This window comes from Coniosporium apollinis (genome assembly GCF_000281105.1).
Source record: "Coniosporium apollinis CBS 100218 chromosome Unknown supercont1.5, whole genome shotgun sequence".
Taxonomy (NCBI): domain Eukaryota; kingdom Fungi; phylum Ascomycota; class Dothideomycetes; genus Coniosporium; species Coniosporium apollinis.
The window spans coordinates 194,075-207,477 of NW_006913267.1; the positions used below are offsets into that span (position 1 = coordinate 194,075).

Consider the following 13,403-nt stretch of genomic DNA (forward strand, 5'->3'; position numbering starts at 1 on the left):
CAACCTGTCCTTGCTCAGCGATGACCGCTTCGCTACACGACGAGAGCTTCGATTTGCGGCTTGCAGGTCCCGTTTTGGCTCTCCGTCGGGCCCATGGGCTTCTCCTAGGACGAGTCGGGGTTGGAGGAGCCGGCGTATTGCCAGCATCACCCTATCATTCCATCTCCCGTCGCTGGCTTGAGCGCCGTAGGTGGCTCTATTTGCATGTCCGGCGTTAATCGCTGGGATATTCCCACTCGTCACCCTTCAGCGTTACTGGCTAGACTGTCCGTTTTCTGCTCCTGCGCTTCAGCGGTTCCTTCCCTTGTCGGCTTTCGATAGAGCGCCCCCGCCCTCTTGGCGGATCGGAAGGCGCTCTCGGATATCATAGACCGTTATTGCTTGTTAGACTTCTCTTTCTTCCCCTATCAACTTCGGAGTTGCTTCTCATGGCTGGGAGGCGTAGAGGCGCTGAGCTAAGCTAGACCAGGGCTTTCCGGGGATCTGTAGTTTTTATGTTTTGTCACAATGGCTAGATCGCTGCTGTGACATTTCTGTTATGGAGGACTGAGGCGCTCGTGCGCCTTGGCTACGTTCGTCATGAGCTGATGTGGGATGGCTACAACGCTGCTGGCCAAGGGATGAGTTAAGGTTTGATAGATATGGCTGGTTGAAGACAACCGCTAGCTGTTGCGGGCAGTATAGACGAATAGAGAGCTTGTGCAGTGTTATTCTTGATGTGCATTGGTGTCTGAGTTTTTGTTCCCCGGGTTTGGAGTGACACTCTCTCTACATCACCGCATTTTCTTTCAAATGACGGACGTGAGAGATCACAGCTTACGCTCCTCAAATTCCTCGTTCCTGGACTACGTAGGCAGATGAGCTAGTGAAGCGCACGCCTCTTTTCGGCCAGTCCGCCTCCTACAACACAATCCGAAGCGCCAGAATTGGGGCCGCTAGGCGATAGCTGAATGTCAGGCACGCCTGGCTATCCAGCAAGCCCAGACGATGTAGCGGCCACGGTAACTAATCAAAGAGCGAGTGGAGGTGAAAGCCAAGTGGGTGGCCTTGTCCTCCGCCTTCAGCAACCAAGATGTCCAATCCTTCCTCCTCCGCCTTCACCAAACAAGATGTCCAACCCCTTCTCCTCCTCCTGCTTCAGCAGCATCTTCCTCTCCTCGATCGCTTCCTTCAACCCCTCGATCTCTTCTTTCAACTCCTTGATCCTCTTCACACGCTTCTCGAGTTTGCAGACACGCTTCTCGAGTTCGATCCGCTTCTCGATTTCTTCCATGTAACCGGCCATGTACCTCGTCGCAACCCCCGCAATCCACTTGTTCGCGGACGGTTGAGCGGCCTCCTGAGTCCTGACGTCAGCATGCGTACCATCACTGAAGCGAGGGATCTAGTCACCTGTTCCATCCTCTCAGGTGAGCGTGCCTTTGTCGGCTCCGTCATAGCTGGTCGTTATCGAGTGAAAAGCTGAAAGGTGATGGCAGACGCCGAGCTGACAAGATGCCGCTGTACCGTTGCGTTATGCTACGATGTTGACCGAAGATCCACGGCTTGTGTGGCGAAGTAGTTAAAGAGTTCAGGAAGTGACCACAGTGAAGTTTCCGTCTTTGGAATGACCTCCGGAGGCGGCAGGGTTCGCAAACGAAGAACCTCACGTTTGAAGAACTCTGGAATGTGTTTGTGAGATGCATGTCTGGCAACGCTTCTCTGCGTTACTCGGTAAAGCCCGAGGTCTGCTTGGAAGCTCTCTTCAGTGGACCGCGGCCGCCGAGAAGTACATGGGCTATGTTGATCGAGCTAGATGTGAAAGTCTGTGTAGTCAGGGCTCGGGACTACTGAGTTTTCGCGAGAGTATCCTTTACGGAGAAGTTCGTTCAGATGGGAACGGGGTAAGTGGTGGAGGATTACTCGTCCATAGATCTGCTACACTGGTGTGTGTAAGGCGCCGCGCTATGGGTGTCAAGTTTGAAATTTTCATACATGCCTTTTCTCAGCTGTTCTCGTCCGAAGTCATGGGTTTTCGTGAGAAAGCTCATGGCATCAGCGTTTTGAGGATAGGTCACGGAGCGGCTATGACCGAAGCGGCCGAAAGGAACACCACTAACACCACAGCGGAAGGAGTTGGTGGAAGATAGTTCTTCACAGACTTGGACGGAGAAGTACATCGAAGGATCCAGAGGGATAGGAGATTAATGACTGATGGAAGATCGACACCGCGGCCTGCCAACTCCTCCGCGCAGCTCACTGGAGTAATGCGGGTTCAATTAATTAACGCTCTGTATTTTTTGCGGGAAGGAACTACAACTTCAATGAACAAGATGGAAGTTTTGTACAGGGGTACTCACATCAATACGATCTTTTTTGCGAGAGCACCGTTGAATGCTGAACATTTCCATTGGGTCCTGCGTGCAACTCCGCATCGTCTTCCAGCTCGTGTCGTGTTATTTTTCGTATGTACGCGTTTTGTAGTTAGAGTTCTATACAATGGTAACAGGAGCTAGGCAGAAGCTTGATACTAAAGCCATGTTTTAGGGAGATTTGCTTGACGCAAGCTTTCTCAATGATGAAGACGGCGAGCGAAATCACAGCGGAACGTTTGGCTCGAGTCATTCAGCTGATCGGTAGGAGAAAGATTTGGCTTTTGACCCACCAGCCTTTTCGGCATGCTCGAGGCCAGAGACAGTTGCTTGCTCAGGTTATCTCGTCGTGACGTTTGCCTATTTTGCAGTTTCACGAGCAGTAGAGAAGTAACGATAGTCAAAAAGGCGATATGCCAAGACGGAGTTGTGATATGATGTGGATGCAGCTCGCTTAGAGTACGAGGAAGCAGATGTAGGCTTAAGAAACAGGAATATATGGTGAATGAGCTGAGTTTGGGAAGACAGGTAGTGAGCTACGACTAAGGAACGTGAGTACACCCAGTAAATCTGCAGCCGTTGCGTTGCTCAACCTGATCCCTGGCGGAAGAAAACACGGTTTTTTGTGGATAACTCGGCTGCCTGAGGGCTAGCTCGAGAGGGCGACTTATGCATGCTTGAGTACACTCTGCAGCAACGACACCTAATGGGAGGTACTAGTTGCGTATTTGCTGTGCCGATCTTATCGCATGTGCTCGCATCTTCTTCTGGGAACCGTACCTGGGTAGCTCCTGCCATCCAATGCTATCAGAAAATGAGACGCAAGCGCGCACACAGGCTGCTTCTCAACAGGCTTACTAACCATCCTGTACAAGATTCGCGTACATGATACACCGGTCGGCCTGCATGTAGCATCCCTTCTTGAGCTGAATAATTCTTCATTCACGGAGCCTGTGGCGAGCGATCGCGGATCGAAGATGCTCCTTCTCCTTCCATCCTGGTACAGTTCGGACGGATTGCGCCTGCACCTTTACCCAACAACACCCGATCTTCTCAGAATATCCTTGGTCTGTCAGAGAACATACTATACCACTAGCTGCTTCTTTGTCTTACAATATCAGCACTGCGTTCATAGCATCAGCTCTTGAGATCTCCATCAACCATGTCTTACTCCCGCACCCTCACCATCACAACCGACCCGGTCAATCTCACCGCCGAATCTCTCAAACAGCAAGCCTCCCGCATCCGCGACATCCTTGATCCGCTCATCGCGCGGGAAGGCGCCGACATCCTGCATCCGGATGAAGTCCTAACGTTGCACGAGCTCTTCATCAGTCTCGGCAGCTATCCGATTACAGTTGCGACGCTGAAACATTCCCGCATCCACCATGCGGTCATGGAAGTGTGCGGCAAGGCGACCCGGTGGCCGAGAAGGCTTGTAGACGAGTGCGATAAGATTGTCTACGTGTGGACGAAGGCATTTGGCCCGCTCAAGAACCTTGGTCCGTACCTGTTTGAGCCGGGTGGAAGGCTCTGGGGTATATGCCAGCCAGGTGACTTGACGAGAGATGTGAGAGCCCCGTCCGTGTACGAGGGTCTGCGCTAATTCTGTCTACAGGCGCTGCTCAAGAGATGGAAGAGCCATCCCGAAGGAGCCGTAAATGACAGCCGGGCTTTGCGGTCTGGCAATCTGGGGTTCGAGCCAGGACGGTGAGTCAGCCTCGGGATGATCTAGGGCCTGAGCTGATCGCAGTTGTAGATGGTGGCTGAACGGCTTGTTCGCCTTCCACGACGGTATCGTTGATATAAAGAGCGCCGACAGCGGCATTTGCGCGGACAAGAATGGAGCGTATGCGATAGTCCTGAAGGGATCCGACGAGATTGACGGTATTTTGCCCTACACTTTCACCTACAGGTGCAAGTCCGACGATCCAGGTAGATTTCGACTCACTTCTGCCCATTCGAATTCGCGAAGCCCGGTGCGCGTGTTGAGGTCGCACACACTGTCGTCCTTGTGGGCTCCCAGGACCGGCATCCGATACGATGGACAGTAAGTACAGTGGCACTTAGCACCGGACAAATACAAGCGAAGAGAACGTAAGTTGGGTTCGCTAACTAGAAACAGATACAAGGTTGTAGGATGGACGATCAGACCCCCCAAGCCTACTGAAGACGTTAGCTCATCCGTCATTTGGGAGGTGACTCTTGAAAGAGAGCCCGGCCAGGCATCAATGGAAGACGTCTTGCGACGTCCCTTGGCGGACGAAGTTGATGACTACATGGAGTACAAGCGGATAAGAGGCCTGAATCGGGACGAGCTGAAATTGTTTGTGCAGTCTCAGGTCCCACAAAATTCTCTGGCGGCGAAACCAACCCCAAGGCGCACACCTTCAAAGTTGGTACCATCAGGTCGTGCGCCCACGTTCATTATGCCAGGGTGGGATCCGAAGCCTGTGTTGCTGAGCCCGACCACGGAGTTTCCGCGAGTATTTACGAGACGTGTAACGGCAAGAGAGGACAGTCCGATTACCAGCCCTGGATCCGGGGCTTTGGCGCACTCGGCTTCACTGATCAGATCCACCCTTCAGGAGTCGAAGGAGACGACGCCAGATGATGAGGCACCGCCCTACTCCAAGAGATCGGAGCGCGTCTTCAGTCCTTATCTTCCGGCGGAGCCTGTTGATGGGTCCTTTGACGGCCAAGTCGAGACTCTTTCGTGGTCAGTCGACTCTAGTGTGTTGCAGGAGTCTTTCGCCCGAATAAGCAAGATTGTGGAAGAGCAGCGTCGAGTCGCTGAGCACAAGGAATCAAATCCGCAGACTTTTCATTGGGACAAGAGGCGGCATAAGGCTTTGGCTCAGCGTTTCAAGATCGAGAGCTACGCGAAGGAAGCCGTCGCGGTCCAAGTACGAGGCGACGGTGTCGGTTTGTCAGACGCTCCTGGTACTATCGAAGCGTATCTGGAACTTGTGAGGAAGAGGGCTCAGAAGAAATTTGGAGGGAGTCTTGGAAATCACGCGCAAGGCCGACAAGGACGTCCAACCTCGGCAGGAGTCCTCAAAAGGCTCAGAGGATTACTGTGAGAGCGAAACAAGTTGAACACGATGGAGCTTTAAAGGCCATGAGGATGTCCATGTCTCGACTCTGATACTCGAAGCATTCCTTAGAAGCCTAGATCAGGTTGAGAGCGAGATTGATGCATCAGATTTTCAGAATCCTACGGTACCTAGCTTTGATGGCAAGGGATTCATTGGTTTTTGCCTCCAGTCCGTTCTGCGTGCAGTTACGAAAAGAATGTGCTAGTCCAACGGCTGCCCACCTCTTCCACTTGCTTGGCGGACTATGAGCGTCGTGTTGTTAGACATCCCGATTGTTGTCATTTCCAACATGGCTGAAGTGACGACCGCCTGAGACGCAAAACTCAAGTGCCTGCTTCTGGACAGTTCTTCGTCATGATCTCCTGTCGTAGTAGGCAGAATGCATCTTAGGAGGTATTGCTAGTATGCTGTCATAGCCGTGTATGCGTAGTATAAGACAATGCTCCGGTTCCGGTTCGACAGCACGTCGGGAGCTTCCCTCGACTTCGAGACTGAGTATACGAAGGACAGCGTTCATATTGAGGAAGTCGACGCTTGGTCACCCTTCGTATTAGCAGCAATGAACCATCAAGTGAATAATCTGATGGAGACTCAAAGCTTCAGTTGACCATAGAGGCTTCTAGAGGCTCGATTCTCTTCTCATAAGCGCCGAAATACTGTGTCTCAAAGCCTCGTGATCGCACGCCGCCAAGCATCCGCTTTCTCAATACAAACCCCGTCCTTCGTATCGTGAGCCATAACTAACAGGAGAGTTGATATGCAGGCAGTGGGGTGAGGTTCGCCCAAAACGCTAAACTCCCGAGGTAACCTGAAACGTCACGTGATCAATTCAGGCAACTCTATCAACTCGCACCGATCTCAGCTCGTACTGAGCCGGTGCAAACGCTGGCGGACTTCAGATTCCGGCCAGCACTCGTCCATGAAACCGACAGACGCAGGGGTAGTTCCTGGGCCACTCAGCTTGTTCTCGTGTTCTTCTCGTATTGACCAGAGTACTGAGGTTTTAGCACAAGAGGCTGCACCGCCACTGGCTCCGCCTACTTTAGCTGAGACATATCTATCGCGTTGCAACGCGTGGCCTGCTAGGCAACACTACATCAACTGTCGATGGTACACCTTGTATAACGCAGCTCATTCCTCTGCTCTTTTGTAGTTTTTAGCTTCCTGGCTGTCGTTGCACTGTTCATATTACTAGCAGTCACTGTTTGCCTGATCACATTAATCGCCACTTCGAAGACGCTGTAACGAATCTAACTAAATCGCCTTCACTTTTCACTCTGAGCCCCGGAATAATCTTGACGTCACGGGATGTGGCATCTGCTGCTATCCACGACCGCCATAGCGGGCGTAATCGTCTTACTCCTGCACATAATTCCCACTCGATTAAAGATCAGAAAGAATGCAGGGATGACAGAACCATTTCCCTTCCTGCAACTGCCGGCCGAGCTCCGAGAGTCTGTCTACGAGTATCTCGTCGACGAAGGGTATGGACCTACACGAAGGAGGGACATCTACGCACGCCGCGGCTTCATCAACTACACCCTCGCCACAGGTCGTAGAGCAGCTTATCAACGCGTGTACGACCACTTCCGGGTGCTACTTCGCAAGATCTTGCGGCCAAAGACGCTGGCGATACCGCAGGCCTCCAGAGTCCCCACACGAAATAGCATCATGCTCGTCAACCGTCAGCTTTACGACGAGTTCATGACGGTTCTGTGCAGACAAGCTACTTTCAATCTCCCCATCGACAACAGGAGTGATAAGTATGACAGACTCTGGCCCCTCTCACCGAGCACGATGCAGTCGATCCAAAAATGCAACTTGCATATCGTCGCTACATCGAGGATGCTAGGCGGGAGAGACCCTCGTATTGCGCCAACAGACTCGGCACTGCGCGATAAGGTTGCTAGGAACCTCAAGGAGATGGAGAGCATCAGAGATCTCAGGCTTCAAGTTCAGGCCATCGGTGACCCCCTTTGGAATCCTCTGTGGGTTTGGTACCACACCACTCAGTTATTCAAAGATATGGAAGAGCCCCGGTTTCAAGGCATCTCCTTCCATCTTGACTCGTGGAGCCCTGGCGAAAATCGACTCGTGAGGGATAAAGAGGGACAGTGGGAGTGGAGGTGTCCTGCGGATCACCTCATTACCAAAGATAGCGGCAAGAAGCAGGCTATCCGCGAATTCTGCGCGACGCTGTATGCCGAGTGCCAGAGCTGCGAGCGCAAATGAGGCGAGGAGTCAACCGTCAGAGAAGCTTTGGAGTGCGCGGTTTCTAAGAGATTGCTAGATGCCATTCGCTGGGTTCTGATATCGCCTACCACCGTCGCTGAGGCGCTGATGGAGTTCCCTCGGGTTGGCATTGTTGGACAAGAACGGTGTAACGGTCTCTCTCCCTCCGATCAGATCTTGAGGAGGCGTAGCAGGGTAATCCGAGGCGTTTTGGTTGGCTGGGATGGCATCGATGGCATGGATCAGAGCCGCATGTTTAACAGTAGTGGCGCAATCGGTGTTACTCCGGGAGGCAGCTTGGAGCTGAAATCACCGTCATGCCGTGGTTGACATTCAGCCATCACAGCTGTAATTACTGAGGCCACTAGCCCAGCTCGGTACGATTAGTGATATTTAAACAAGAAATCAACATCGAGATGTTTCAATAAAGAGAGCTAGGTGCTTCCTCATACCCTACATAATTGCAACTCCACCTTGGCCGCAACGGTGAGCCGCGGCTTTGGAAACTTCTAACTCGGGGAATGGGAAGCTTGGCCGGTCGATCTAGAATTTGGCTTACATACTCAACCCAGCCTTGGCTTCTGCCCTGCGTGTTTGGGCCTTCCCAGAGGCACTCACGAACGCCGCGGTCCCACCATGCCGACCACGACGATAAACTCTTCGCACGCGCGCCAAGGTGCAACACCCGTCATTCTTAATTTTTGGTTGGCGTCACTCTTTACATTTCTTTCTAAACGTACTCTACCTACGAAATTTGGCTAGCGCCGCCCTTCATATGCTCGCGCAGCAGACAACACCTCAACGAAAGCACAATGGCAGCGGGGATTGAATCTAAGAAAAATGGAGCGCCAACCGCAGCTGTGGACGACAAACGCGCCAGAGAACTGTACAAGTACTTTCAACCAAGGACCTTCGGTGCCGCAACCCAGTCTTCCTCACCGGATACGGTCCTTACGGCTCATGCGCAACTCGTCGCTCTACGGCTCAATGTTCAGAGAGCCCTAATCAGCTTGTGCGATCGAGAAATGCAGTACGCGGCGGCGCCAGGTCCTCTTACTACACAAATACTAAACAAGGCTTAGATATTTTGCCGCCGAGGCCTCCAAGACCCTCTCCCTAGATGATACTACAAAGTCGGATGAACCACTAGACGCAATATGGGCAGGAGTAAGAGAGTCTACCCTCTCAGGACACTCACAAGCAGAACTGGCTGGTTTCACCACAGATCGTGCACTGCGCCCCGTGCGGATTCCGTTTCATCAAGCTCCGCTGTAGTTATTTCTCCTATGCTGACTTCGTAGTACTACAGTGTATATGCGTACCCAAAGCCGGCCGACTCTGCGAGTATACTATCCAGATGACGCCCGAGCCTGACGGAGGACCCGCCTACTTCGAGGTGCTAGATTGTACTAAGGATGAGCGTTTCAACAAGCTGCCCTTCGTCTGCGGTGGACCGCGCTTCAAATACTATGTTGGAGTACCAATACGTACCAGAAGAGGAGTTAATATTGGATCCCTTTTTGCTATTGATGACAAAGCTGGGGAGCCGCTCAGCGAAAGCAAATTGAACTGTAAGCGGTAGTGTGCACTGGGCATCCTTCTACTGGGACTGACAAGCCTCTGCAGTTCTGAGTACGATGGCTGATAACATTATGACTCATCTGGAGACTATGCGAGAACGCGAGGACAGAAAGCGCAGCCATCACATGAACATGTGTCTGGCTGCGTTCGTGGATCCGGAACACCAGATACGGAAACGCTCTCGTCGCTCAACAGCTGGCTCAGAGTCCCAAAAACAGCCCCTTCAAGCAGCTTCGAGTGTTGCGAACGCAGGATCTGGCAGCCCCGCCACGAGCAAGCTCGGCACGAACGGCGCAACCGGTGCGACAGGATCTGCCAGGAATGAGGCCGAAGAATCGTCGGTGCATGACTCTGAGGCAGAAGATAGCGGTATTGCAAGGATCGACGACCATGCGCATTTAGACACTTTCAAGCGAGCTGCTGATCTGCTGCGAGACTCCCTGTTCCTCGATGCCGGAGGCGGTGTAGTTTTTATGGACTCGACCGCCCTCCCCTATCTAGACCCGCGAGACCAAACCGGCGCATCCTTTCACACAAGCGACGAAGAAAACGACAAAAGTATCTTTCAGCGCAGAGGCTCTCTGGATAGCATCCGGATGAAGTCTACCAGCACTTCGGGAAACCTCCGAAAACGAGCGCCGCAAGCAGGATCTCGGGCACGACCGTCAGCAGATATCCTTGCGCAGTCAATAGCGACGTCTACTTCTGACGGCCTCCAAGGCGACGATGCTGCAGAGTTTGCTCCTCTAGCTGCTGCAGACGTCGCGAAGCTTATCAGGCGTTACCCGCGGGGAAAGCTCTTCGCCTTAGAGGTGGACGAGGTGACCTCGCCATCGTCAGGAGAAGACTATGCTTACGAATTTGATGTATCCAAGCCCAAGAGAAAGTCACCTTCTCAAACGGAAGTGCAGCTTTTGCTTAAGCACTTTCCCGGTGCTCGTCAAATTATATTTCTACCTCTGTGGGACTCCGCATCTCTTCGCTGGTCAGCGTTCTTCGCCTACAACACTTCTGATTTCCGTACGATTACCCACAACCCGGATTTCCTTCACTGCATCGCATTCTGCAACTGCGTCATGACCGAGATTGCCCGCATCGCCACACTTGCAGCCGACCAACAGAAGAGTGATTTTATCGGCTCCATCTCTCATGAACTACGGTCACCACTACATGGTATTCTTGCCTCTTGCGAGTTCCTTGCTGATACGGAGTGCAACTCGTTTCAGAGGTCTTTGGTCGACACGGCGGACAGTTGTGCCAGGACGTTGTTGGACACAATCAACATGGTACTGGACTACAGCAAGATCAACGCGTTCGAACGCAATGAGCGAAAAGCTAGAAAGTCACGGCGAGAGCTGGCCGCTATGTCAGCAGGGACAAACTCATCCATGCAACCGCTCCTGAACATCTACGGCAACGTCGACTTGGCTACCATCACGGAGGAAGTTGTCGAAGGCATTGCAACTGGCCAAGTTTTCAAAGACTTTACAAGCGCAGACGTAGCAGATCTGGCTCCAAGCACAGCAGGTCACGGAAGGCCGACAAGATCGAACGTGGAAATAATCCTAGATATCTCGCCGGGTGCTTGGACGTTTGTCACGCAGCCTGGAGCCTTCCGGAGGATCGTTATGAACCTTTTTGGGAACGCTCTGAAATACACTAAAGCTGGATTCATCGTTAGTAGAACCTTTCCTCAAGCATTGTATCTGACCAAGAGTTGCCAACGGTACGGTGTTGCAATCACACAGCGGCCGTCTAACTGACCTCAAGCTACCCCTCTCTTGGCTCGCTATCTTGAGGGCGCTGGTAGTCTAGGCTATACTTCAGCATCAACGCTTCTGTATACCTATCGCCATGGATCTCTTGAACTATCAACCGTCTAGCGTGTTCCAGCTTTGCACTCAGCCATCAATCACACAAGTTGACAGTGGTGTTCTTTTCATCAAAGGGACTGGAACACCGTACCGCTCGCGACTCCTTGTCAGATATGTCACTTTTGTTAGCTCCCGAAGCTGACTTCGCACAGATTGTGAAACTAGAGGCAGAAGAACTCGACACCCAGCAGACTACGGGCAAACAACAACGCGATGGTGTCACGACTCAGGTCAGGCTGACCATCACCGATTCTGGGCAAGGCATCTCGCCCCAGTACATGAGGACGAATTTGTTCACGCCGTTCTCTCAAGAGTCTTCAATCAACCCCGGTACCGGTCTTGGACTGTCTCTGGTTCGATCGATCGTCACCATGTTGAATGGCGAGATCAACATCCAGTCCGCACTTGGAGTAGGTACAGAGGTGGTGGTGACACTTCCCATGGCGAAGAGCACCCCAACCTCAAGCAGTGCTGGCTCGGCATCGACACCGTCGTCTGCCGGCAGCACCATTGAAAGGGCAAGGGATGACAGCGTTTCGCTCGTGAAAGAGAACGCGCACGGTCGAACAGTCACTATCTTCTCTCAACAGCATTCAGACGATAATCCTGCACAACTGGAAGCCGCAAAATCGCTCCAGAAGTGCCTAAAAACTTATCTATCGGGCTGGCTGGACTTCTCGGTAGTGGAAGAGGGATCGCCATCGTCGCTTGCTGACGTAGTGGTCGTTGACGAGGCCGACGTCCCGGCATTGCTGTCAGCCAAGCCAAGCGCCTTGGATGCTAATAGTGGTCTTTCGGTTCTTGTACTCAGCACGAATGCATCAAGACATATCACCAAGACCAGCGCTGGAGCTGTTAACGTCGACTACGTGAGCAAACCCGTTGGGCCGATCAAGCTCGCTCGAGCTTTGCGCCGTCTTAATGAGAAACGAGAGAACCAAGACAGTCAAGCCAGCAGCGGAGCTCAGAAGCCAGAGACCGTTGCCGAGGAAGCCATTACACAAAGCCGTGCAGCAAATGTGAGCACCTGTTTTCACCTTTCCACTTGCGATTATACGTCTTGTAGCGCTTCACGACAGTCTTGCTCCTACTTATAGAAGGCGGTGGCTTTTTACGGAAATATGTACAGGATTGACTGTCTTCCTGTACGCTAACTGTTCAAACCAGATGCCTGCGGATCCTTTGGTCGATGAAGTCGTTCAGGCCGTGCAGAAGGTCACTTTGAAAGCCTCTGATGGGGCGTCATCTGACATACCGATCATCCAGCAAGGTTCAGTCATTGCCAGCGAAGAGAGCAGCAACGCTCAGATGGCAATAGAGCCACCTATTGTTTCAGAGCATAGTGACAGTACGGAGCAGAAAGAAGAGTTTCCCTTCCCTATCAAGGAACAGCTCGGCGCCGAAGGAATCATTTCTCCGGTCATTAAGCCTGCTGATCTTGAGGTACCAGGTCACCGCCCGCCACTCAACTTCCGGCGAACGCTATCCCCAACCGCATCCGAGATCAGGACTCACGAACCTTCACATGCGGCGCCGATGACTCTCGCAGGTGCCGACATTGCCACTGGCGCACTTCCAGCTCCCGCGACCGCGACACCTCAAGCACCTTCGCATCGATCCCCGCGCTTGTTACTGGTTGACGACAACAAGGTCAACCTCAAACTTCTTCACACATTCATGAAAAAGCGACGCTACTCGGACATCTACACCGCCGAAGACGGCCTCCAAGCAGTCGATGTCTTCCGAACTCTCATCGCCTCCGATCCTCCTGCGCCGCCACACGTCTGCTTCATGGACGTATCGATGCCCTTGATGAATGGTACGTTTCGCCTCCGGCCTGATCGTAAGATCCACTAACGCCACATAGGGTTTGAGGCGACCAGGGAGATCAGGGAAATCGAGGCGCAATACCGCGCTGCGCTGCCAGCCATGCAGACACCAGCGCCATGTCTAATCGTCGCTCTTACCGGGCTAGCGAGCAGCAGAGATCAGAGCGAGGCATTCACTAGCGGAATGGATCTGTACATGACGAAGCCAGTGAGCTTCCGCGAAGTCGGGAGGTTGCTGGATAACTGGGAGGCAAACGGAGGAGCCGCGGCGCCGGGTGTGCCTCATGGCGCTGTAACGGGTCAGGGCATCAGGGACACACCGGCGTAGGGAGCATTTCTGGTCTGAACAGCATTGGAGGCGTAGAGAAGGGGCGGTGCATGGAGTATGGGCTGTCTGCATTCTACGGCGCGATGTGCTTGCTGGTTGTCTGGTTGCTG

At 52.8% G+C, this 13,403-nt stretch overlaps 4 protein-coding genes across 4 annotated transcripts; 3 read left to right on the forward strand and 1 right to left on the reverse strand.

Moving 5' to 3' along the window:
- Nucleotides 1–1,060: 1,060 nt before the first annotated feature.
- W97_01415 (uncharacterized protein) lies at nucleotides 1,061–1,437 on the reverse strand (the record flags this gene model as incomplete). The annotated part of the gene is made up of 2 exons (XM_007779322.1): nucleotides 1,061–1,339; nucleotides 1,393–1,437. 2 exons carry the CDS (start codon nucleotides 1,435–1,437, stop codon nucleotides 1,061–1,063), a joined length of 324 nt encoding a protein of 107 aa, XP_007777512.1.
- Nucleotides 1,438–3,513: 2,076 nt separating this feature from the next.
- On the forward strand, nucleotides 3,514–5,434 carry W97_01416 (uncharacterized protein; the record flags this gene model as incomplete). The annotated part of the gene is made up of 4 exons (XM_007779323.1): nucleotides 3,514–3,921; nucleotides 3,970–4,061; nucleotides 4,111–4,401; nucleotides 4,477–5,434. 4 exons carry the CDS (start codon nucleotides 3,514–3,516, stop codon nucleotides 5,432–5,434), a joined length of 1,749 nt encoding a protein of 582 aa, XP_007777513.1.
- Nucleotides 5,435–6,856: 1,422 nt separating this feature from the next.
- Nucleotides 6,857–7,681, forward strand: W97_01417 (uncharacterized protein; the record flags this gene model as incomplete). The annotated part of the gene is made up of 1 exon (XM_007779324.1): nucleotides 6,857–7,681. One exon carries the CDS (start codon nucleotides 6,857–6,859, stop codon nucleotides 7,679–7,681), a length of 825 nt encoding a protein of 274 aa, XP_007777514.1.
- An 812-nt stretch (nucleotides 7,682–8,493) lies between these two features.
- Nucleotides 8,494–13,293, forward strand: W97_01418 (uncharacterized protein; the record flags this gene model as incomplete). Its single annotated transcript, XM_007779325.1, has 7 exons — nucleotides 8,494–8,711; nucleotides 8,764–8,848; nucleotides 8,991–9,252; nucleotides 9,308–10,938; nucleotides 11,289–12,155; nucleotides 12,304–12,955; nucleotides 13,004–13,293. 7 exons carry the CDS (start codon nucleotides 8,494–8,496, stop codon nucleotides 13,291–13,293), a joined length of 4,005 nt encoding a protein of 1,334 aa, XP_007777515.1.
- Between the last annotated feature and the right edge of the window lie 110 nt (nucleotides 13,294–13,403).